The 21,192-nt window shown below is 56.9% G+C and overlaps 1 protein-coding gene across 8 annotated transcripts in view; it reads right to left on the bottom strand.

The window, feature by feature from the left end:
- Positions 1 to 21,192, bottom strand: part of SYT6 (synaptotagmin 6) — a 110,963-nt gene that overhangs the window by 15,146 nt on the left and 74,625 nt on the right. For 6 of the 8 annotated variants that reach the window (XM_075910403.1, XM_075910400.1, XM_075910401.1 and 3 more), the window contains 2 exons: positions 15,962 to 16,292; positions 12,936 to 13,494 (listed from right to left, as the gene is read on the bottom strand). In XM_075910403.1, the coding sequence (XP_075766518.1) occupies positions 12,936 to 13,494; positions 15,962 to 16,292 (890 nt within the window). Of the gene's footprint in view, positions 1 to 6,462; positions 6,606 to 12,935; positions 13,495 to 15,961; positions 16,293 to 21,192 lie in introns of all 8 variants that reach the window. The other 2 variants (XR_012897903.1, XM_075910406.1) reach the window with 2 other exon arrangements.

Below are 21,192 nucleotides of genomic sequence, written 5' to 3'. Positions count from 1 at the left end.
ACCCCTTGGAACCACGCACCGAGGGTCACAGTGGAGTCTCCATTACAGGCGGTTTTAAAATCCAGAGCGGGTGCTTTCTGAGACCTCTGCTCTTGGGACAAATGGTCAATGCTCCCTGCTGGCCTTGGACTCTGAGTGAAGCTGTGTTTCTCACTGAAGCAGGAAGATGTCTGGTGCAGTCTGAGGAGATGTGTTGCAAATTAAGAGAGCCAGGGAGCTGGTGCAGAACTCCGAATGTTGTTCCTTCCAGCCCAGCTTGCTCTGCCAAAAATACACATTCTCTCCTGAGCATTGCTGGGTTTGTTGATAGGCTGCTTGTCCCTATGTACCAAGCTAAGCTCCAGGGAAGCTGGCTACAAACAGAGCTACTGGGATGTGTTTGCCAAATGCTCATACTCATTTGTAATGGCACCCAAATGATGCTTCTTTCAAGAACAGCCTTGAGCTAGCAGAGCTATGCAAGGCAAAAGAGCATGTCCCAAAGCCATCGCCTCCTGTGAGACCGGTGTCCCCAAGACTTGTCATCTGGCATACCGACAGGGCAGAGGATGCAGCTTTGTACCTGAACCATAAAACAATACTATCAGGAAATCACCAAATCTGAAGAGACAAGCTTAAACCGGGTGTGGACACAACAGCCACCTCATGGATCAGTAGTTCCTAGATGTAATTCTGAGACAGTGAGGGTTTCTGCTTCCTAACACCTACAGGGTGTTACAAGGAGAGAATATACTCCTTAACATCGGCTGATACACTTGGACTGAGGTGGAGATGGACGTAGGAGACAGATGTGTTGAGAGTCTCTGGGCTAGGTTACCAGGGGTAAAAAACAAGAGTGATGTCATGGTAGGGGGTTTACTACAACCTCTAGCCAAGCAGAAGAGGTGGATGAAGATTTTTTTTAATCAACTAACAAAATCATCCAGAGCACAAGACTTGGTGGTGACAGGGGACTTCAGCTACCCAAATAAATAACACAGCATGGCACAAATTATCCAACGAACTCTTGGAATGTATTGGAGACAGGGATTTTTATTTCAGAAGGTGGAGAAATTCCTACTGCAGGAGGGACTGTGCTAGATTTGATTTTAACAAATAGGGAGGAACTGGTTGAGAATGTGACAATGAAGGCAGCTTGAATGAAAGTGATCGTGAAATTGTAGAGTTCATGATTCTTAGGAATGGTAGAAGGGAGAACAGCAAAATAAAGACAATGGATTTCAAGAAGGCGGACTTTAGCAATCTCAGGGAGCTGTACTGGGAAAGGTAATGAAGCAAATAATTAAGGAATCCATATGCAAATATCTGGATGATAATAAAGTGATGATAAAGTGATAAGTAATAGTCAGTGTGGATTTGTAAAAAACAAATCACGTCAAACCAATCTGATAGCTTTCTTTGATAGGATAACAAGACTTGTGGATAATAGGGAAACGGCAGACGTGATGTACCTAGACTTTAGTAAGGCATTTGATACAGTCTCACATGACCTTCTTATCAATAAACTAGGGAAATACAACATTGATGGGGCTACTATATGGTGGGTTCATAATTGGTTGGATAAGCTTTCTTAGAGAGTAAATAAACAAACAGGATGAAGTTTACTAAGGACAAATGCAAAGTGCTCCACTTAGGAAGGAGCAATCAGTTTCACACACACAGAATGGGAAGCGACTGTCTAGGAAGGAGTACGGCAGAAAGGGATCTAGGGGTTATAGTGGACCACAAGATAAACATGAGTCAGCAGTGTGATGCTGTTGCAAAAAAAGCAAATATGATTCTAGGATGCACTAACAGGACTGTTGTGAGCAAGACATGAGAAGTCATTCTTCCGCTCTGCTCTGCGCTGGTTAGGCCTCAGCTGGAGTATTGTGTCCAGTTCTGGGCGCCACATTTCAAGAAAGATGTGGAGAAATTGGAGAGGGCCCAGAGAAGAGCCACAAGAACGATTAAAGGGCTAGAGAACATGAGCTGTGAAGGGAGACTGAAAGAACTGGGTTTGTTTAGTCTGGAAAAGAGAAGATTGAGAAGGGACGTGATAGAAGCCACTGAGTCTGTGAAGCTTTTCTTCAGACTGACCCCGTTAGACTATGAGAGCCTTGAAGCAGGGACCCTGTTGGGGAATGCTTGGGAAGTATCTAGCACACAGTGGGTATAACTCTAATAAAACCTGGCCCAGAGTAGCTGACAGATCCCCAGCGCACACCGAGAACAGTCTCCAAGTATTGGCTATTCCAAACTCTGAAGCTCGGCTTTCAGAACCTATGTCTGTGCCTCTTCCTCTGGATGGCTGCAAGCTAAGACTTCACTAACCGGACCCTCTCTTGTCCCTACAGATCACAGATCAGGGAAAGCCACTCCCTGAGCTTTCCCTGGGACTGCAGGCAGCGGGAAAAAGACCGAATGCCAGTGCTTTGAAAATTGACTGCCCGACCCTCGCCTGACGCTGCTGCAGAAACAACCCTGGCTACACCAAAGAGCTTGAGACGGGAATGCCAGCTCCAGCCATGCCCATGCAGTGCTGGGCTTTGTTCCGAGATGCAGTGATCCCTTTTGGTGGGCGTCTCCCTGTGGAGGGGCCGAGGCACCAACACCATTGGGTTTCCAAAAGCAGTGGTTCTCTTCGGGGGTTGAGAGAGGAGGAGGCTGTTCGCTCTTGCGAGCAGCAGTGTGAGGAAAGAACAAGCCTGGGTCTTGTGGGACACTCTGGTGCCAAAGGCAGGGCGTGGCTCCTGCCCACACCAAGGGAGTAACCAGCCCAGCCTACGTGACACGCTCAGCTCAGCGGTTCGCCGGACTTGGGACAGACACAGATTTCTGAGACTCCGCACAGCTGTCCTGTCCTCCTGAGCATGGGCAGGGCTAGAGTCTGCACCTCTACTCCCACTGCGAAGCCCCAGCTCCACAAGATGCTGATTCAGGAGGAGGATCTACCTTCACACCGGGATGCCATGGGCAGCCCCTGGCTGCGAAGGGCGCAGAGGATGCAGGCAAATGGCTTTCAGGCCGCTCAGGAAAACATGTGACTTTATTTGTGACAGTATTTGCCCAAGCTGGTGCCTCTCAGCTGAGCAGTTCGGAGGAGTGCACTTGTTGGGCTTATTATGGATGATCGAAAGCCCAGGGGCTTCGGCTGTTCCATGCTTGGATTGCAAACACTCCAAATTACTGCACATTTCCCTTGTCAGCCACACAGCTCAGAGCAGCACCGTGCGCTGCCCGGCTCAGACTGCGTTCTGCAAGCAGCATGGTTTCCCGGCTCCATCTGAACGTCTGGGGGAGTGCCTCCGCCGGGATGTGAAGCTACCACCTCCACTACCTGGTTCCTTTTCAGCACCCCTAGAAAGGCCTGCTGCAAGGCCGGGTATCTCCTGGCAGAGACCTGAGGATAGGAGGCTCTTTCCTCCTGGCATTTGCTGACACGTGAATTCCTGGTTTACTTCAGAGAACACAAACTGTTCGAGACATGGCTGCTCATCAGCTCCCCCCAAAACACAGTCCATTGCATCTTCCTTCCAGTGGGGCAGCTGTGGGCCCTGAGGAGCACGAGAGGAGGCTTTTGGGAATGCCTGGAGCCTTCCTTGGAAAAGACACTTAGATCTTGCATTAGAGATTGCACCGAACCTAGGAGCCTCACTGAAGGCAAAATTGCCCCAGTGCCAAGGGCCAGCAGCCCAGCACCAGGCTTCTGCACCACTTCTTATGTGCTCAGTCCGCCTTCAGCTGCCCCTCAGCGCCGCACACATGGAGAAAGCTGCCCTGCACAATCAGCTTCTCTTCTTCCTGGACATCGCTGAGCCCATCTTTCTCCAGGCGCTGATTTGCATCTTCACCAGGAAGAGAGGTGCTGTTCTGGCTAGAAGGCAGCCTGCAGTCTCTCTCTCCATCATGTAGAATGAGCTGTTGGGGATGAGAGCATTTGCACAGGCTCACTTTGACAGCTCGCCTCAACCAGAGCAACTTGTGCTAATAGCAAGTTGCAATTGAAGTCCACCTAATACTGGGCTTTTTCAGATAAAACCAGAGAGACGGTGTGTGTGTGTGTGTGTGTGTGTGTGTGTGTGTGTGTGTGTGTGTGTGTGTGTGTGTGTGTGTGTGTGTGTGTGTGTGTGTGTGTGTGTTCACCTTAAGACATTTCGTGTCACTGAAGAAAGTGGCACTGTTTCTGGTAAGAGTCAAAATGAGCCAGACTGAATTGCAAATTGCAAATTGCAAAAGCATCAGTTTCCTGTTCACGCTGAGTTCTGTGCTGGGATTCTGGCCTCCATGTGTCACTGCCCCAGAAAAACATTCATAGCATTATCACATCAATCATCAATACCCGCTCAATGAGACCAGACAACCTGGGGGCGTGGGGCTTGCAAAGAATTGTCGGTTCTAATTATCTTATTTCTGAAGAGGCAAAACAAAAGCAAAGTGGAATTATTTCTGTCTCCCTGCCACACATACACTCTCCTTAGGGATGCTGAAAATTGTCTCCCGTGTTGTAGACAGTCCCATCCCTGCATCTCACTTTTCAAGAAAGCCCAAACATCTTCTCCGGGTGATATTTCCCCTCCTATCCTTTCCCCACAAAAAAGAACAAAAAAAGTAAAGGAAGGGACAGGGAGGGAGAGGAAAGAAAGGATAGCAGGTGGTAGGCCAAGAGGGGAAAGGAGGGGGATATTTTAGGACATTTTTACACTGGGGAGTTTTTTCTAAATAACTCCCCTTATTTTGAAACAACATGGCGAGCGTCCACACCACGAAGGCTGTTATTTCGAAACATGGGTTTGTTATTTCAAAATAACAACTCTTGCTTGTGAAGAGGAATAAGCTTACAGGCAGTCCCCGACTTACGCGGATCCGACTTATGTCGGATCCGCGCTTACGAACGGGGCTTTCTCGCCCCGGAGCTCGCAGGCAGCGGTCCCGCCACCTCGACTTCTGGGGCGAGAAAAGCTGCTCCCGGTGCCCCTGGTCTGCTGGGGACCGTCTCCAGCAGACCAGGGGCACTGGGAGCAAAGCCGCTGCCGCTGCGGCTTTGCTCCCCGTGTCCCTGGTCTGCTGGGGGGGAGGGGAGGGCACAGCTAGTGTGCCCCCCCCCCCCAGCAGACCAGGCTTTTGTTGTGGACCCTGGGGCAGAGCAGCTGGGGCGCTGCCGGTTGGTCCCGCAGCGCCGCTCTGGGCACTACTGGACCAACCTGGCAGCACCCCAGCTGCTTTGCCCCAGGGGTCCCCAAGTCAGCTGCTGCTGAAACTGACCAGTGGCTGACTACAGGAAGCCCGAGGCAGAGTTGCTCTGCCCCAGGCTTCCTGGAATCAGCCGCTGATCAGTTTCAGCAGCAGCTGACTTGGGGATGCCTGGGTTTCTTAAGTTGAATCTGTATGTAAGTCAGAACTGGCATCCAGATTCAGCCCCAGTTGAAACTGATCAGTTTCAGCAGCGGCTGATGCCAGTTCTGACTTACATACAGATTCAACTTAAGAACAAACCTACAGTCCCTATCTTGTACGTAACCCGGGGACTGCCTGTATTTCGAAATAGTTCTTTTGGGAGTTGTTATTTCGAAAACCTGGCAGTGTAGACATAGCCTTAGTTTCCATCAACTAAGAATGAAATGAAAGAGATCTAAAAAGTTTGACCAAATCTGTTCCAATGTGTCTGAGGTCCCCCTTCTCCACAATGTTAGCTCCTCGCTTGTGACGGTCAGCCAAGGCCCTGGCCCATTGTGCCTGGAGGCAGTCTGCACGTCTCGTCTCAGAAAGGCCACACAAGCAACTACCCAAATCCAACAGCCAGGGTACAAGTCTCCAGACCAGGCCTTGCAAACGGGGAAGCCAGGTGACATCTGAAGTCTCCCCAGCAGCCCTGGCTGGCTGAGAGAAAAGAGCCCAAAGCAGATTCTCCTAGTGGCGTGAAAACTGCCACCATGGCAGGCCAGAGAAAGAGACGTGGAGAGCAGCGGGAGGCTCAGTGCTGACGCAGGGGGCCAATCTGTGTTAGTTCTGTGGGGCTGAGAACGTGCGTGGACGTTACCAGACATGGACAGAACTCCGGCTGCCCCCGAGTCACCGTCCTTTGGCCCATTTTTGTCCATAGTCATTTTAACTATGCCCCTATAATCACAATGGACCCTCAAGCTTGCAGTGGGTGGTTGCCCCGGAAGAAGGCGGAGCAGGCCCAGGTGGAGCTGCCTTAGAGCAGTGGCTGCTCTGGGCGGGACTCCGGTTTCCGTTAAAAACAAATGCTAACTCCCAGGGGCAGGGCGCGCTGAGCCCTCTCTCTCCCCCAAACCTGGGAGGGAATCCGAAGAGACCGGGGGAACCTGGCACGAGAGAGTGAAACACGTCGCTCTCCTCGGGATGGATTCCAAGGCCGTACCAGACCCATGACACTGGCGTTTTAGTTTGCCTCGTGTAGGCTGCAGGTTCCTCGCCTTTATGTTGCATCACACGATAGACTCATCGCTAGGAACCAACCTCATATCATGCTGCCCGAGACTTTCCCGGCAGGCCGAGCCAGCTACCGGAATGGGGCTTGAGTCAGTCTCCCGGAAGAGAGGACGCGGGCTCCGACGCCATTGCAAGTGAGAGAACCTGGACGTGCACTGGTGCGAGGGGACCTTTTGAGTAAGAAAGCAGAACAATACGTAATCAACGTGGCACCCATGACATGGACTGAAAACTGGACAGACAGGTCTCAAAAGATATTTGAATATGGGGAACCGTTATCCCAGGGGTGTGGTCTAGTGGAGTCCCTCTCGGAACACAGAGCTCAGATCATCCCGGCTGGACGGATTCCTGTCTCTGGAAGCTGGGATTCTGAATGAGACTTGGGCTCACCGTGCATAACCAGCTGAACCTGGACTTCCAGAACAGTTCTGTGGCCAAAAGGTCTACGGCGATCCTTGAACGTGCTAACAGGGACCTATGCTTGGCAGTCACTACTGGAATGCTGTGTTCAGCTGGGAGAGCTACAGTTCAAGACAGATGTTGAAAACCAGCAGAGTACGGGAGAGTCTGCCAGGATGGAGTAGGGGTGGAAAGCAGGCCTCATAGAGAAAGGAGCTTGCCAGGTCAAGGGTGACCGGATCACTGTCTACAAGCATCTCCGTGGACCCGGACATTTGCGAAGAGAGGTCTCTTCAATGCGGCATCGAAGGTATCACAAGACCCGGCGGATGGAGGCTGAAGCTACACAAATTCAGACTGGAAATACGGTGCAAGTATTTACCACTGAGGGTAATTAGCCATTGGAACAGCTTACCAAGGGTTGTGGTGGATTCATCATCACTGGAAATCTTTACACAAGATGGGTGGCTTTCTACGTGATTTGCTCCCCTCAGGGAAGTCCTCCGGCTCATGGTAGGCAGGAGGTCACACTGGTATCCAGGGATGAAAGTACCTCGAAATTCCTTACCCTGCAACCCAGGGCCCGGCCGGTTCTTTGAACAGCTCCCTACAGGCTTTTGCCACGGCACCCCCATGTCCCGACACCTCTGCTGGTCCCACATTGGCCCTTGGAGTGAGGGCTCAGAACAGCCGGTGAGAAGAATCCAGTCGAATGGAGCAAAAGCACACGGCCCCCCAGCAGTGGGTGGGCAGGAGTCACTCCAGTGCAAGCCGGCGGCAGCGTGGGGGAAACGTGCCAAGGGCCCAGAGTGCTCAGAAGCTGCTTGCTGCGGAATGTGAATTAGCTGGTTAACAGGGCGAAGAGTTGAATTCAGAATGGATGATGCCCCGGAAATCCCTTTCCCAACAGTTTGGCTTTGGGGTGGTGATGGAGGCAGCAGAACTGTAAGCAAACAAGTTGCCTTGGTTTAGAAAGTATTCAAGAGTCTGACTGCAGTACAGGCAGGTGCCAGGCAAGCCCTGCCCCCTGACAGCCCTCAGGCAGCCAGCTGTGTTCCTGGGACAAACAAACATACCTGCCTACTTTGTACCAAAGCTAATTCCTACACTCGAGTGTTTCTGTTCCAGGAACACGGTCTGAAGTGAGTGACACAGCTCCAATTGGTGCACGTTAAATGGGTTTTGCTCAGGAAGAAAAGCTAACGTTGGATGAGACATTAATGGATCATTAACCTGACAGAATTCGGGCTATCCCTCTGGCATTATAGAACTGACACACCCAGGAGTCTCACTATTAAGCTAGCCTATTATTCTTTTTTCCTCTGTAATTTTGAAATGAATGGCACCATATTATTATGCCTGGCATCCTGGAATGTGCATCACTGCGCTCCAGATATGTATTTTTCCTTCCTCTTCAAAAGCAGAATATTTGGAACAGATTAAAAAGTAGCCTGACTCCAGTCCTGTAGCTCCGAGCCACAGCTCCGGTGAACCCCTTCAAGGAACGTGCGAGTCCCTTCCCAGTGCGACACTCACTTCCCACGGTTACAACCCGTGCACGCGTCCTTTCCTGCGCTGCTGCACGTACTGATGTGAAATGACGTGAAAAGCCCAATGAAGACCATTAGGAATATGATACGTTGGTTGTACATTCAGGCTACACCAGCTACTACAAAATCTGGCGTTGCTCACACTGGAGAACAAGACAGTCTGAGCGAAGCCGGAAAACCCCCAAACGTCAGAGCACAGCTTGCAGATCTCTTATTTCATGTGTCGGGCACACAATCCGTGTATCACTGCGGAAGGGTCTTCGGGTCCTTCCACTGTGATAGAATCAGCTCTGGAAATTGCAGCTATTAGTATCCAAGTGACAGAGCTAGCTAGAGAAGTATATGCACTGGGGAAAGAGAAAATGCCCATGTGTTAGAGGACTAGGCCTTGCTGAAGCATGTGATTTATGCCAGATGATTTCCCACTCTTTCTCTGGCAAAAGATTAGATATTTATTCCACTTAGATGTGCAGAATACTAATGAGCGATGTACTAAAGTCTTGGTTCTTGACACTAGACTTCTCTTGACTAGCAAATCAATCCCAAATCTTTTCCAGCACTGAGAGTCTGAAAGAAGCAGTGACAGCTAAATGCTTTCCGGACAGAGGAGAGATCTGTAAGGGTCTGAAGGAATGTTGTCACAGAAGCGGCACGTTGATTGTAAGGGAGTTTGATATACAGATCCATTCAGACCTCCCTCTCGCCTTAACATATCAACTCTCCTAAAGACCATTCCCTTCAAAATGCCAAACACAGCTTAGTTTAATGGCATGACAAAACCAGCCTAGTCCCAGTCGCATTGTCAACACTGAGCAGCGAGAGTGGTGTAAACTCAGTTCTGGACTCAATGAGATTGCTCTCTCGTTAGCACCTGCAGACAAGGCCTTGGATTTCTAGCCTCCCAGATCATTAACAAGGGGCCTTATTAAAACCTTGCTGTGATTCTTAGCATATCATGTGTAGCTTTTAGAACCTCTGTGGCTTCCAGATCTTGACTGAAGTCCAACTACTCCCAGACAGTAAGATGAGGCAGGCAGATAGCTTGAAAATAATAGCTGCTTCTGAGCAAAGTTGCTGGGCTCTGAGAGAGAATCCGAATAACCATGTTGCCTAAGTGTTTGGAGACTGACAGAAATGCTCCAGTTACCCAGTGCGATAGCATCTGCATTCAGTGAAGGCTTAGCCTGTCCTGTGAGCAGCTTTTCTCTCTCCCTCTGCAGCGTAATGGCTCGGCTCTTAACTCCATTAGCGACGCTAATCATCGGTTACGGCCGGATTAGTCATTAGTTCTTGGGAATCGGCCTCCCCTGTAATGTTCCCGAGCGCACGCCGCGCTCCAGCTGATAATCACATTCCTTCTTCTCTCTGAGCCAGGCGAGGAGAAACGGGGTGGTTCCACGCCCGCTCTCGAGGGCACTTCATCACAACGGCAAATCTCCGAGGCGGAGCTTTTTGATCCCCCACACAGCGAGACTCTGCCATGACGTATTCAAGTCGGGTGGGGTTGAGGCGAACGTTTTGGGCAGTTGCTCAGCGGTGAAGTGTACAGCAGATTCCTGCCCGTGGGTTTGAGGGGAGGCACAGGTCCAGAGCGAGGAGAAGGAAGGGCCCTGCTGTGTATCTGTTACATCCAGCATGCAGGCCAGGCTCCCCTAGAGACATCCAACATGGCAATCCCTCAAAAGCAGGGTCAGGGCTGGGTCCCACGCCCTCCCCGGGGCAGCCCTCGCCAGCATCCAGTTGAAGTGCCAGTGCTCCTGGAGTCCACGCGAGCGTGAGGCCGCAGGGCCGAGTGACTGGGAGGGGGAGCACCTGGGGTTGGCTTCCACGTGTGGAAAACCTTCCCCGGTTCAATGAAAAGGGAAGGTTTCTGTGGCGGAAGCCCAGTGGGGCTGTGGGATTCTTTGGTACCCAACACCTCCTGTGGCAGTGAAGTGAACCTGGGTTTCAATTCCCACCTCTGAGGCTGCACTTGCTACCCTGTACCTGGGGCCCAGCAATCTCCCGCCCTGACCCTGGGCTCCGGGTGGGCTACTGAGCAGCTTACGCAATAAGGTTTCCTCCCTCACTCCTTAGCTCCGGGGCAGGGGGGGCAACGCGGGGCAGTCTGGGCAGCGCTGAGGGTGTCTGCCTGCCCCTCTGCCCAGTACCGCAGCCAAGAGACTTTCCCTTCACTCGGTGCCGGGGGCTCCGAACTTCAGGGAGGCCACACGCTAACATCCCGGGGCCACTGCCGCCTGAGGCCTGGTGCTTTGTTAGCGGGTTACGGCTCCTCCTGGCCATGGGCCGACTCAGCAAAGTAGCAATGCAAGCCGTGCGTTTCGGCAATCGCTACGGCTCTCCAGTACCTGCAGCGCGCCACGGCAGTGACCAGCGTGGCGATTCAGAGACATGACGGGGTCTGAGCTAGGGCCAAGGCAACAGGGTCGCAAGCAGGAAAGTGAGTGTGAAGAGCCCTGGGCGTGATTCTCGTGAAAGACACCAGACTTCCTTCCCATGCAGCCCCGTGCACCAAGCACCTCGCCTTTCTCAACTCCCTGTTTCAGTGGTTTTGTTCAAACTCTTTCTCATAAGGAACATTTCTCGAGGAAGAGCCTTTCAAAGCCATTGGCAATGAAATCCCCAGACTCGAGCCAGCTAGCCCAGCCTGCAGGGAGTAGAGGCAGGACGCTGGCTAAGAAACGAGCCAATCAGCTCTGCTCTGTGGTCAGTAAAGACTAGCCAGAGCGCCCCAGCCATGGCCACAGAGAAACAGAACCCTGTTCTCACGGCAGGAAATGCAATTCACAGCAGTGACGGGAGTGCAAGGCCGCCTTCAGGTTCCAAGGCAGGGAGCTGCTCCCTAGGAGGAATGTCAAGGGTAGCATCATTAGAGCAGCAGAAGGCTTATGTCTTCAGCCTCTGCTCCAGTCCCGCCGGATAGCCGAGGAGCAGGCTTAGACTGCAGGTGGGGGCGGGGAAGCACCACAGAATCCGTGCAAAACTGAAGAGGCAGAAGCCAGAGTCACCAAGCGCACAAACTTGTGCGCCGCCGAGTGACTGGAGCAGCGCTAAGGGGGCCGAGGCTCTGCACTGCGAGGGGCACCGGAGGACAGCAGATGAACCAAACTGGGTGGGTGTTAACGTGGGCTTGTGTGCACCCAGCTCGCCTGCCCGCACCCCCCGATGGGTTCTTCCGCCCCATCCCACAACCCCGCAGGGACCAGCTTGCCAGCCTGTGGCCCCCTTCCAGGCTCTCAACAGCCGGGGAGCAGGAAGGCCCCAGCCCCAGGGCCTGGCTTTCTCTGACTCAGGCCACAGTGAAATCCAAGAGGCTCCTGAAGGGCCTGCCGAGGGAGCGTCCCAGCTGCAAACAGCTCAATGCATGGGCTGTCTGGGTCCCCGGAGGCAGCCAGAGCATGAGGATGGGTCACGGGGGCACTAGCGCAGGGCCTGGAGATCTGCAGGCAAGTCCCTGCTCTGCCACTGACTCCGTGTGTGACCTCGGGTGAGTCTCTGAGCTGCAGCCCCCCGCCCAGGGCAGTGTGGAAGTCCATGCCCTGCAGGGGGCGCGTCAGGCCCACAGCCACACGCCGGACGAGTCTCGGCTGCCAGCGTGTTGGGTTCCCTTCTGGGACCAGAGCCGGCTGCACGAGGGTGATGGAGTCCAGTCAAACCGGAACCGGCTCGCCTCCCCTCCCCCAGCCTCAACCCCCGCAGGGGACTCACTGCTCCGGGCAGCTCTCGCCAGCCTTCCCTCCAGAGCCACGTGCAGCTCTGCCCCTTCCCTCCAGGGGACCGCGACAAGCCCCTGGTGTCTGTGGGCAGCCCTGGCAGGGACAGGGCGGCGCGATGAAGGAGGGATCCCGGCAGGGCGGGCGTGTGGCCGCCGCTGCCCCTGCGGAATCGCTAGCGCTGCGCCCTGAGGGAATTACGGCAGCATCGCCCCGCTCTGCCAGCCCTGGGGAGGGGCTCCTGGCCAGGAAGGGCTGGCAGGGCCTTGCTTTGGAATCCCCTCGTCTGCAGCCCCAGAGCTAAGGCCAAGACCCGCGACAGCCCCTTGCAAAGCCACAGAGCGGCTGGCCTTGACCTCCCCTCCCGGCAGGGACAGCAAGAGCCGAATCGGCGAGGGGCTCCCCTCCGACCTGCCCAGCCCCCGCACTGCAGGGAGCCCACCCACCGCCCTTTCGTCGCCCCAGGGCATGGAGCAGCCCTTTCAGCCGGCGGTGGAGCCTGCAGCCTCTTGCCAGCCGTGGCCCCAGCGGGCTGCCTGCCCACAGCTGGCACTAGGGGTGACTGGGGGGTGGGCCGCTGCTCAGCCCCCCTCCCTCCCAGCTGTTGCCCCTCACCCCCCGGAACGGGGAGTGACGCTGCCAGGAGACACTGGGGCCCAGTGAGGGGCCCAGCCGCACGCCAGCGCAGCTCAGCGCACGTCACAGCCTCCTCCCCGCTGGCTGCTCTGCTGGAGGTGGATTTGCTGGCGTGGCACAGCCAGCAGGGCACAGGGGCGCATGTGGGCCTGCAGCACGAGGCGCCTGGCACCGAGCTCGGCCGCCCGCGGCGGGTACTCACGCTCGTGGCGTACTGAATGTCCTTCCAGATGGAGGTCTCCCGGGAGATGTCCGAGGCCTCAAACAGGTTCTCCAGGATCACCTCCCCGATCATGTCGTGCCTGGAGAACCTGTCGAAGTCGAAGACGCTCAGGTGCAGTTTCCTGCTGCCCAGCTCCTCGTAGGGCACGGGGAAGTGGAAGGACTCGTCGAAGGTGGGGTTCAGGGTCTTCCTGTGGACGCGCGTCTGGAACTTGCACTTCCTGTCAGGCAGGAGGTAGATCTTGACGTAGGGGTCCGAGCTGCCGCAGAAATCCTTGGCCGGCAGGTCGAAGGCCTTGAGGATCCGCACGATCAGCGTCTCGTTCTCATAGTCGTACTTGAGCGAGAAGTTGATTTTCCCGCAGGTTTTGGCGGCCTCCTTGTTGGGGTCCTCGGAGTCCACAGACTTTTGCTTATAGAGCTCGGGTTTGATCCTGCCGATGCTGGTGGGCTGCTCGGCCTCGGGGGGAAGATCCGGGCCATAGTCCATGCTGGACACGTGCATCTGCCGCGGCAGGTGCCTCTTGAAGGAAATGTGCCTGCGGGGGGAGAGGGCGGTTAGATGTTTCCCGGTTCCCCCCAGCCGAGGCCAAGCCGAGCTGGGAAGGGGCAGGGAAGGGGACGGGCTGCCTCCTGTCCCATGCTGCCAGGGGACCTCAGAGCAGGTGGTGGGCTGGGCCATTGGACTCTCTTCCTGGGTGTGCAAGGGGAACAACCCTGCCTCGCCTCGCCTCTCAGAGTGTGCCTGCCACTGAGTCCAGGGTCCGTCCCGAGAGCAAGCGCAGGGCCGGCCCAAGCCCTTTTGGCGCCCTGGGCCCAGGCGCGCAGCGCCATCCCCGGGTGTGTGCGCGGGCCCACCCCCCAGGGTGCGCACACGCTGGCCACTGCCACGGGCCTGCCCCTGGGGTGCTCGGCGCATGCGCTGCCCAGCCTGGCCCAGCCAGAGCTGCTGGCGTAAGCGCCGGGCCATGCAGGGCCCCGCAGCCGCGGGGGGAAGGGCGCTGCTGGCCGGCACTGCGGGGATGCGGCCAGGCCGGCGCTGCGGGAGCTAGGCGTGCGGCTCCTGATGGCAGCTGTAAGGGACACTGCGCGCCCATTACCACTGCCATCAGGTGCCCGGCTCGCCCATGCCTCCATCCGGCCTTAAACAAGCACCCCTTGTTGTAGCGGCGCATCGGAGTTCCCTCGCCTCCTGCACCCCTGTAGTGGCACGGACAGACTCCACCCGCCAGTAGAACAGAGGGAGTTTATTGCTTCTCCAGGATACAGCACAGCACAGATGGAATCTGGTTCCAGGGCAGGCCTAGGATGCCTCAGCCCCCTTGAGATGGGAGAGCCTGGGCCCCTAAATCCCAGCCCGTTGCCTAGGCTGCTTCCTCCATGATCCCCGACAGAAACTAAAAAACTCTCTTCCAGCCCTGCCCCCCCAGCCAGGGGCTGGCCTCCCCTCCCCTCCCTTCCTTTGTTTCTCTCCCTGGGGGGTAGCTGGTCGGACAGGTTGAGAGACCCTTGCCTAGTGACTCATCCCCTGCCCTGCTGGGCCGTGCTACAGACAGCAGCCAGTGGGGGTCCCCCACAGCCCCAGCATAGCAACCAGCAAGGTACCAACAGTATGTTACATGTGTCCAGGGCAGAGCCCTGGCTGAGGAGACCCTGCACCCCGCCTGCCCTTCCCCATGGCCAGACCCTGCGCCCCATTCATTTTTTTTGCTCTGTTACATCATGGGGATGAATCTCATGATGCAGGCGACTGAAAAGCTGGCAGGGCGGCATCAGGGGAGGAGGCCCAGACAGGCTGTCCCCACACACAGCCCGAGCTTTTACCCTCCCTTCTGCAGGAAGTGCCGGAGAAGCAGGCGTGTGTGGGTGTGTGCACAGAGGGGGTTCTGTGTGTGTGCGCAGTGTGAGTGTGTGCGCAGAGGGAGTTCTGAGAGTGTGCGCAGTGTGAGTGTGTGCGCAGAGGGAGTTCTGAGAGTGTGCGCAGTGTGAGTGTGTGCGCAGAGTTCTGTGTGTGTGCGCAGTGTGTGTGAGCACAGAGGGGGTTCCGTGCGTTTGCACAAAGGGTGTGTGTGCGCAGAGGGGGTTCTGTGCGCGTGCACAGTGTGTGTGTACATGTGCAAAGAGAGGGGGTTTATGTGCGTGCAGTGTGTGTGTTCGTGTGCAGAGGGGGTTCCGTGCGTGTACGCAGTGTGTGTGCGTGCACTGAGGGGGTTCCATGCGTGTGCGCAGTGTGTGTGCACGCACAGAGGGGGTTCTGTGTGCGTGTGCAGTATGCGTGTGCGCAAAGAGAGGGGGTTCTGCGTGTGTGTGCAGTGTGTGCAGAGAAGGGGGTCCGTGCATGTGCAGTGTGTGCGTGTGTGTGCAAAGAGAGGGGTTTATGTGTGTGCACAGTGTGTATGCTGTGTGTGGGCGACAGAGCTGCCTGACAAGCAGTGCAATCCCGTGGCAATGCCTGGTGTAATTGCAGGCGTCGCAAGATGACTCTTCGTTCCCCTTTAGATGTGGGTGTCCTGGGCTCTGTGGGCCAGGGCCAGGCGTGTTGGGAGCAGCAGCCATGCCAAGCAACTCTTCGGCCAACACTCCCGCACGGGACGGGCGGTGCCTCCATACCAGCCAGGTCCATTCCAGCCCAGGCTCAGCAACGTCCCCGCTCTGTCTCCCTCGGAGCCCAAACTGCCCCCAGCAGCTGCCATCTGCGTCCTGCCTAGGGCGGGCAAACGGCGTCTCCCCTCTGGCCATCACCAACGCAGCTCCCCCTCCAGCCCCCGGGGAGCCGTGCCCCTCTCCTATGTGGGGGGCAGAACTGGCCTTTCTGGCAGGCTCAGGCTAGGGAGGCTCTAGCCAGGCCTGAACGACACCTCTTGCATGAAGTGCCAGTGGTCCCCAGGTGCGGGCCCCCGGTCTGGCCGCAGCCCCAAGCAGGCGCCGCCTGCTCCGAATGGGAGTGAAGCCCCCATTTCGGCCAGGCACGCAGCGCTGACCGGACGGAGCACGGCGCGGACTCACCTGGTGGAGGAGGTGGGCTCTGTTGTTTGCCGCTGGAGCCGGGCATGCCGCATGATGTGGTCTTTCATGGACAGCTGGACCTCGGCCGGGATATCTGGCGAGGTGTGGCTGATCTTTACGGCGGCTTCCAGGAAGCCAAGCGTGCCTGTGTCCTTCAGCTTGTCGGCCATGCTCTCCTGATTGCAGGCCACCTGGCTCTGGGAGACGCTAGAAGAAACGGCCTTGTTCCTCCAGGGCACCCAGCACAGCTTCCAAAAGAGAAAGAGAAAAACTGCCACCAAGGCGAGGCCACACACAATAACTATCACCGCAAGGAGGCTGATGGAGAGCTCTAAGGGCAGGAGGGTGACGGTGACACAGGGAGCAGGAGGGGCAGGGGGGGAGAAGAGAAGAGAAGAGAAGAGACCTTGTGAGAAAGCTGTAAGAGAAAACAAAGCGATGGTCCCAGCTGGGCTCTACACGGGCCCCTGCGCTTGTGCAAGTGATGGTGAACACTCACCGGCCCCCTGCCGAGGGCGGGACACACCCAGCTTCAGTGGGGCTGCTGAGCTCCCAGGCAGGGCTGATCGCCTGTCCCTGGCTCAGAACAACGGTTTGAGCTGGCTCATTGGCACAGCCAGATGTTGGGGTTGGGTCCCTAGCAGGCCGCCTCACCCTGGAGACGCACCGTTCTGCTGCTGGGCAGGACGTGCCTTGCACTGCAAACACCAGCTCTGGCCTGGGCTATTAACCCCCCTGCCAGGACTCTGAGTCAGGCAGGTTCTGTCCCATCCCAGTGCAGCTTCTCGCCAGCTGTGCCCTGGAGAACGCAGCGCCACAGGGCAATGGAACAGGGCTTTACAGCTGGCTCTGGCGTAAAACAGGCCAGCCAGCGGGAAAGCTGAGACGGCTCGCTCGCCGGCACTTGCCCTGGTGCGCCGCAGGTCTCCGCTTCTAAAGCCCTCCCGCGGAGCAGCAAGAGGGCTCCTGGCAAAGGTGGAGGAATCATGGAATGAAATAAAGGAGCATGCACATGCCGTGGGGTTTGATGTGAGCCACGGGGCTCAGATCAGGGCAGGCCCGATTATTTTACATTCCCTTCCGCAGCATGTTAATGGACAGTCTGGAGATGACATTGCAGGAAGAGCCCCCCCAGCCTGGATCCCAGCACTGGGGCGTAGTCCAAGAGAGCTGCCCGCCCCGCCCCGGCGCCTGCACCGGCCGCTGGGAGCTGCGCTAAGCCTGGGCACAGAGCTGCAGAGAACAGGTCTGGGAGCTGGGCTGAGCAGGCAGCAGTAGGTTTGTTGCCCTGCCTCGCGGAGCCGCTTGGCTTCGTTACCATCAGAGCGAAAGGGCCCCAGCCCAGCCCCACAGGTGAAAGTGGGCCGGGCGAAGCATCCGAGCTGCGAGTTGCAGCGCTGCCCCGCTCTCCTGCGTCCGTGCAGCATGTGGGCCATGGCCGGCACGCAGACAATGCAGCTCGCACGGTCCCGCCCCACGCTCGCACGAACCTGGTGGCCAAAGCAGCATGCAGGGGTTCACCGGGCTCCACCGCTCCCCGGGAACAGCACAAACCCGGCCCAGCTCCGCACTCCTCGGAGGACTGTCCCAGACGCATCGGCTGGACGTTCACACCAGCTGCTGCAAGGTGGGACTAGCCAGACTCCTTGGGCACCTTGGTACCGTCCCCGCACTGCGCTGCTCCCTGCCCGGCCACGCAGCAGACCTGCCCCAGGCACGCCCGGGCTCTGCTCCGCCCAAGGGGCTGGCACGGGGCAGCTCGGCCCGGCTCAATGGAGCCAAGAGACAGGACAGCCCAAGAGAGCAATGGGACCTGGCCGCCCCCGGGCAGGGAGGCAGAGGGCCGGGCAATGGCAAGAAGATGGCAGAGAGGCCCTTGGAGGAGGGAGGGCAGATACACCCTCCATCCCGAGCCCTGTAACACGAAACAAGGGAGCGGTGGGCAGAGCCATCCCAGCCAGAGGCCCCGCAGCAGCCTCCTCAACCGTCCTACGGATGGACCTATGGGGCCCAGGACGGCCCGGGGGATTACCTGGGGCCTGGAGCCCCTCCCCTAGCTTGCCCCCCACTTATCCTCTGGCCCACATTGCTTGGGGGAGGGGCGTTGGGCGAGGGGCGGAGCAGGGACAGGGTTTGGGGGAAGGGGTGGAGCCGAGGCAGGGCAGGGCCTGCAGTGCGGGAGCTGCCCCGGGCCTGGGGGGGGAGTTGCCCCAGGCACCGCGCCCCTCAGAGACGGCCCTGGGGTGGGTGACTGCAGGCAGAATGAGGCACAGAATGAGGAGCCAAGGGGAGCTGCTGGGGCCGATCCGGACCCTGCCGAGAGCCCCAGCTCGGGTGCTATTTATGCCACCGCCGATCGCCGTGCGCTCTTTCCAGGCCAGCCTGCCCGCGCCCTGGAGCGAGAGCACCGAGCAGGCGGTGAATGAGCGTGGGCCTATGGGCTCATCCCGGGCCCCCTTCCGGCAGCGCCGAGGCACGTGCCGAAACCCCAGGCACTGGGCTCTGGTGCTGCACTGGGGCCGGAAAGCAGCCGGGTGCCAGCTGCCCGAGAGGCCCTGGCACCGGGAGCAGACGAGACCTGTGTCTGGGCACCACAGCCGGCAGGCACAGCCGGGGCAATGGAGCCTGAATCAAGGCACCACGGCTGGCTGCCCCCTCGGCGCCCCCCGGAGGCCAAGGGCAGGTGGAAGTAACACGCCTGTGGCAACGCCATCAAAGGCCACAGGAACCAACGGCACTGCTCGCCGCTGGTCCCACACCCCGCAGTCCCTGGAAGCCTCTGTGGCGTTCGGGGAGGTCTGGGCTGGACCCGCGTGCCGGGCGGTGCATGGCTCTTCGTCTTCTGCCCTCACGCCTGACTCTTGGCTGCTTCTGTCAAGGGCATGAGAAGAAAGAGGCCTCTCTGGGCCAGGGGAACAAGGAACCCTGTGCAGTGCTGGCCGAGTCTGAAGTGTGGCGGCAGGAAGGAGTTCCCTGGCTGGTTTGAAAGCAGTGGGAGTTTATGGTGCCTGTTTACACCTGGATCTAGCCAACGCCAACAACTTCCACAAGCTTAATTCATCCCTGAACTGCCTGTTAAAAATAAACCACTCAGACGCTGTTAGCAGACGAGCCAAGCCGCGCCCATCTGCCCTTCACTCGAGTTGTTATAGAAATCAGCCGTGCAACCCAGGTCTCTCCGTGAGGTCCCATCCCTTTGATGCGGTTCTACCTCAGATCTAGCCATAATGAGATCTTTGATGCTAACGGCTGGAAAAACCCGCCAAACATGAAGGGGATTTAAACATTCATCTCGACTAAACACCTGAACCTCAAAATCACTCTGCTGGTGTAATGAAGGGGACTGTTCACGTCGTCAGCCCTCGCTGGCTTGCCGTTTGGGGGGGCAACTGCTCTGCAGGGGTTTTAACATCGTTTCAAACAAGCAAACAGCAGCTCGCAAACAAGCATCAGCCACACAATGTGACGTGCGGGTATCGATACGCTGGCTCCATCGAGATTCAGCTTTTTGTGGTGCCCAGGTTCCACGCATGGTCCCTGCAGTGCCATCGAGGACACTGTCTCAATTGCATTACCTGCCAGGCGAGCAGGCTGTCCGGGAGAGCCGGGCAAATGTCTCAGCTGCCCACAGATTAGTTACCGTAAAGGAGTCAGGGAGCAGGCCGCGAGGCGACTGAACGCCCACCTCCTCCTGCACTCAGCTCTCTTCGGCAGGGCCAGGACTACCCGTCTCTCTTACGCAAGAGCCTCGGGAGACAGGCTGCAGCATGGGCTGGCAAGGGAGTGAATTTAGTCTCCTCTAATAACAAACAGAACGGCAAAAGCCAGACCGTGGAGCCTCCCAGAGACCCGGCTAATCGAGTTCCCAACGTGGCAGAGTTCAGAGACACCCGTTTACTGTATTTCTAGCTCAGTTCCAGACTTTTTCTCAGGGTTCTCGCTGTCAAACACAGCTCTGCAAGAAAACATACGGAGCTGGGGGGTTGGGAAATGTGTTGCTGTCGCTCCTTTTCTGGTACTTGCCTTTGCAAATGGTTTGTGAAATGAAGAAATGTTCCCACCACACACAGTTCGGGTACGTCTAAACTACATGGCTCCGTCGACGGAGCCATGTAGATTTGTTGTTTTGGCAAAGGCAAATGAAGCCGCGATTTAAATGATCGCGGCTTCATTTACATTTACATGGCTGCCGCGCTGAGCCGACAAACAGCTGATCAGCTGTTTGTCCGCTCAGCGCGCTAGTCTGGACGCTCCCCTGCCGACATCAAAGCCCTTTGTCGGCAGCCCCGTTATTCCTCATGGGATGAGGTTTACCCGGGCTTCCGACAAAGGGCTTTGATGTCGGCAGGGGAGCGTCCAGACTAGCGCGCTGAGCGGACAAACAGCTGATCAGCCGTTTCTCGGCTCAGCGCGGCAGCCATGTAAATGTAAATGAAGCCGCGATCATTTAAATCGCGGCTTCATTTGCCTTTGCCTATGTGTCTAATCTACATGGCTCTGACGACAGAGGCATGTAGTCTAGACACAGCCTTCCTTCCAGCCTGTGTCCAACCCTAGCCTTAAGCCTAGCGACAGACATGAACACACAGCAGGGAGCTCCCGGGTGGTGCATTCCCGGAAAGCAGCTTTATCCTTATTACAGTTATCCCTATGGTTAGCAGAGACAGAGCTGAGCCACTCCGGGGCTGGGACAGCCTCCAAAAGGCCATGGAGAAGCAGCAAGTCCAGCGCCCCGGAGGACCCCAGAGCATTCTCTGCTTCCTGGGAAATGGAGCATGTGATCCGCCGATGCCCTGGTCAGTAAGCGCCATGTCAGGGGACCCCCCCGAGGGAGCAGGGACCTGGCTCAGACGCCTTGGCTCAGGGAGCAGGCCATCCCCAGGGCCTCGGCCCCACCACACTGGGAGAATGTTTGGTGGGAGGCTCAGGCGTCAAAACGGCCTGGAATGAAAACGCTTTGTCATGGAAGCAGCTGTGGGGAATTGCACTGTCAGTGCAAAGAGTAAGTCTGGGCCATTTGCAGAGGCAAAGGCCGGTCCTTTGCTGGCTCTGCCACGGCCTCTCCCCCTGCGGCCCTTGAAAGCAGCTCCTCAGTCAAATGCTCCATTTTGTTCCTCCTTGGATGGACCCATCTTAGGAGAAGAAGAGGGCACTGAAATGTGGTTTTCACATCCCCGGGGATTTGACGCTCCCCAGGCCTGAGTTCCCAGCCGGGAGAACTCGCAGGGTCC

This window comes from Pelodiscus sinensis, chromosome 27, assembly GCF_049634645.1.
Source record: "Pelodiscus sinensis isolate JC-2024 chromosome 27, ASM4963464v1, whole genome shotgun sequence".
NCBI lineage: Eukaryota > Metazoa > Chordata > Testudines > Trionychidae > Pelodiscus > Pelodiscus sinensis.
This window is presented reverse-complemented; position numbering and strand designations above follow the sequence as displayed.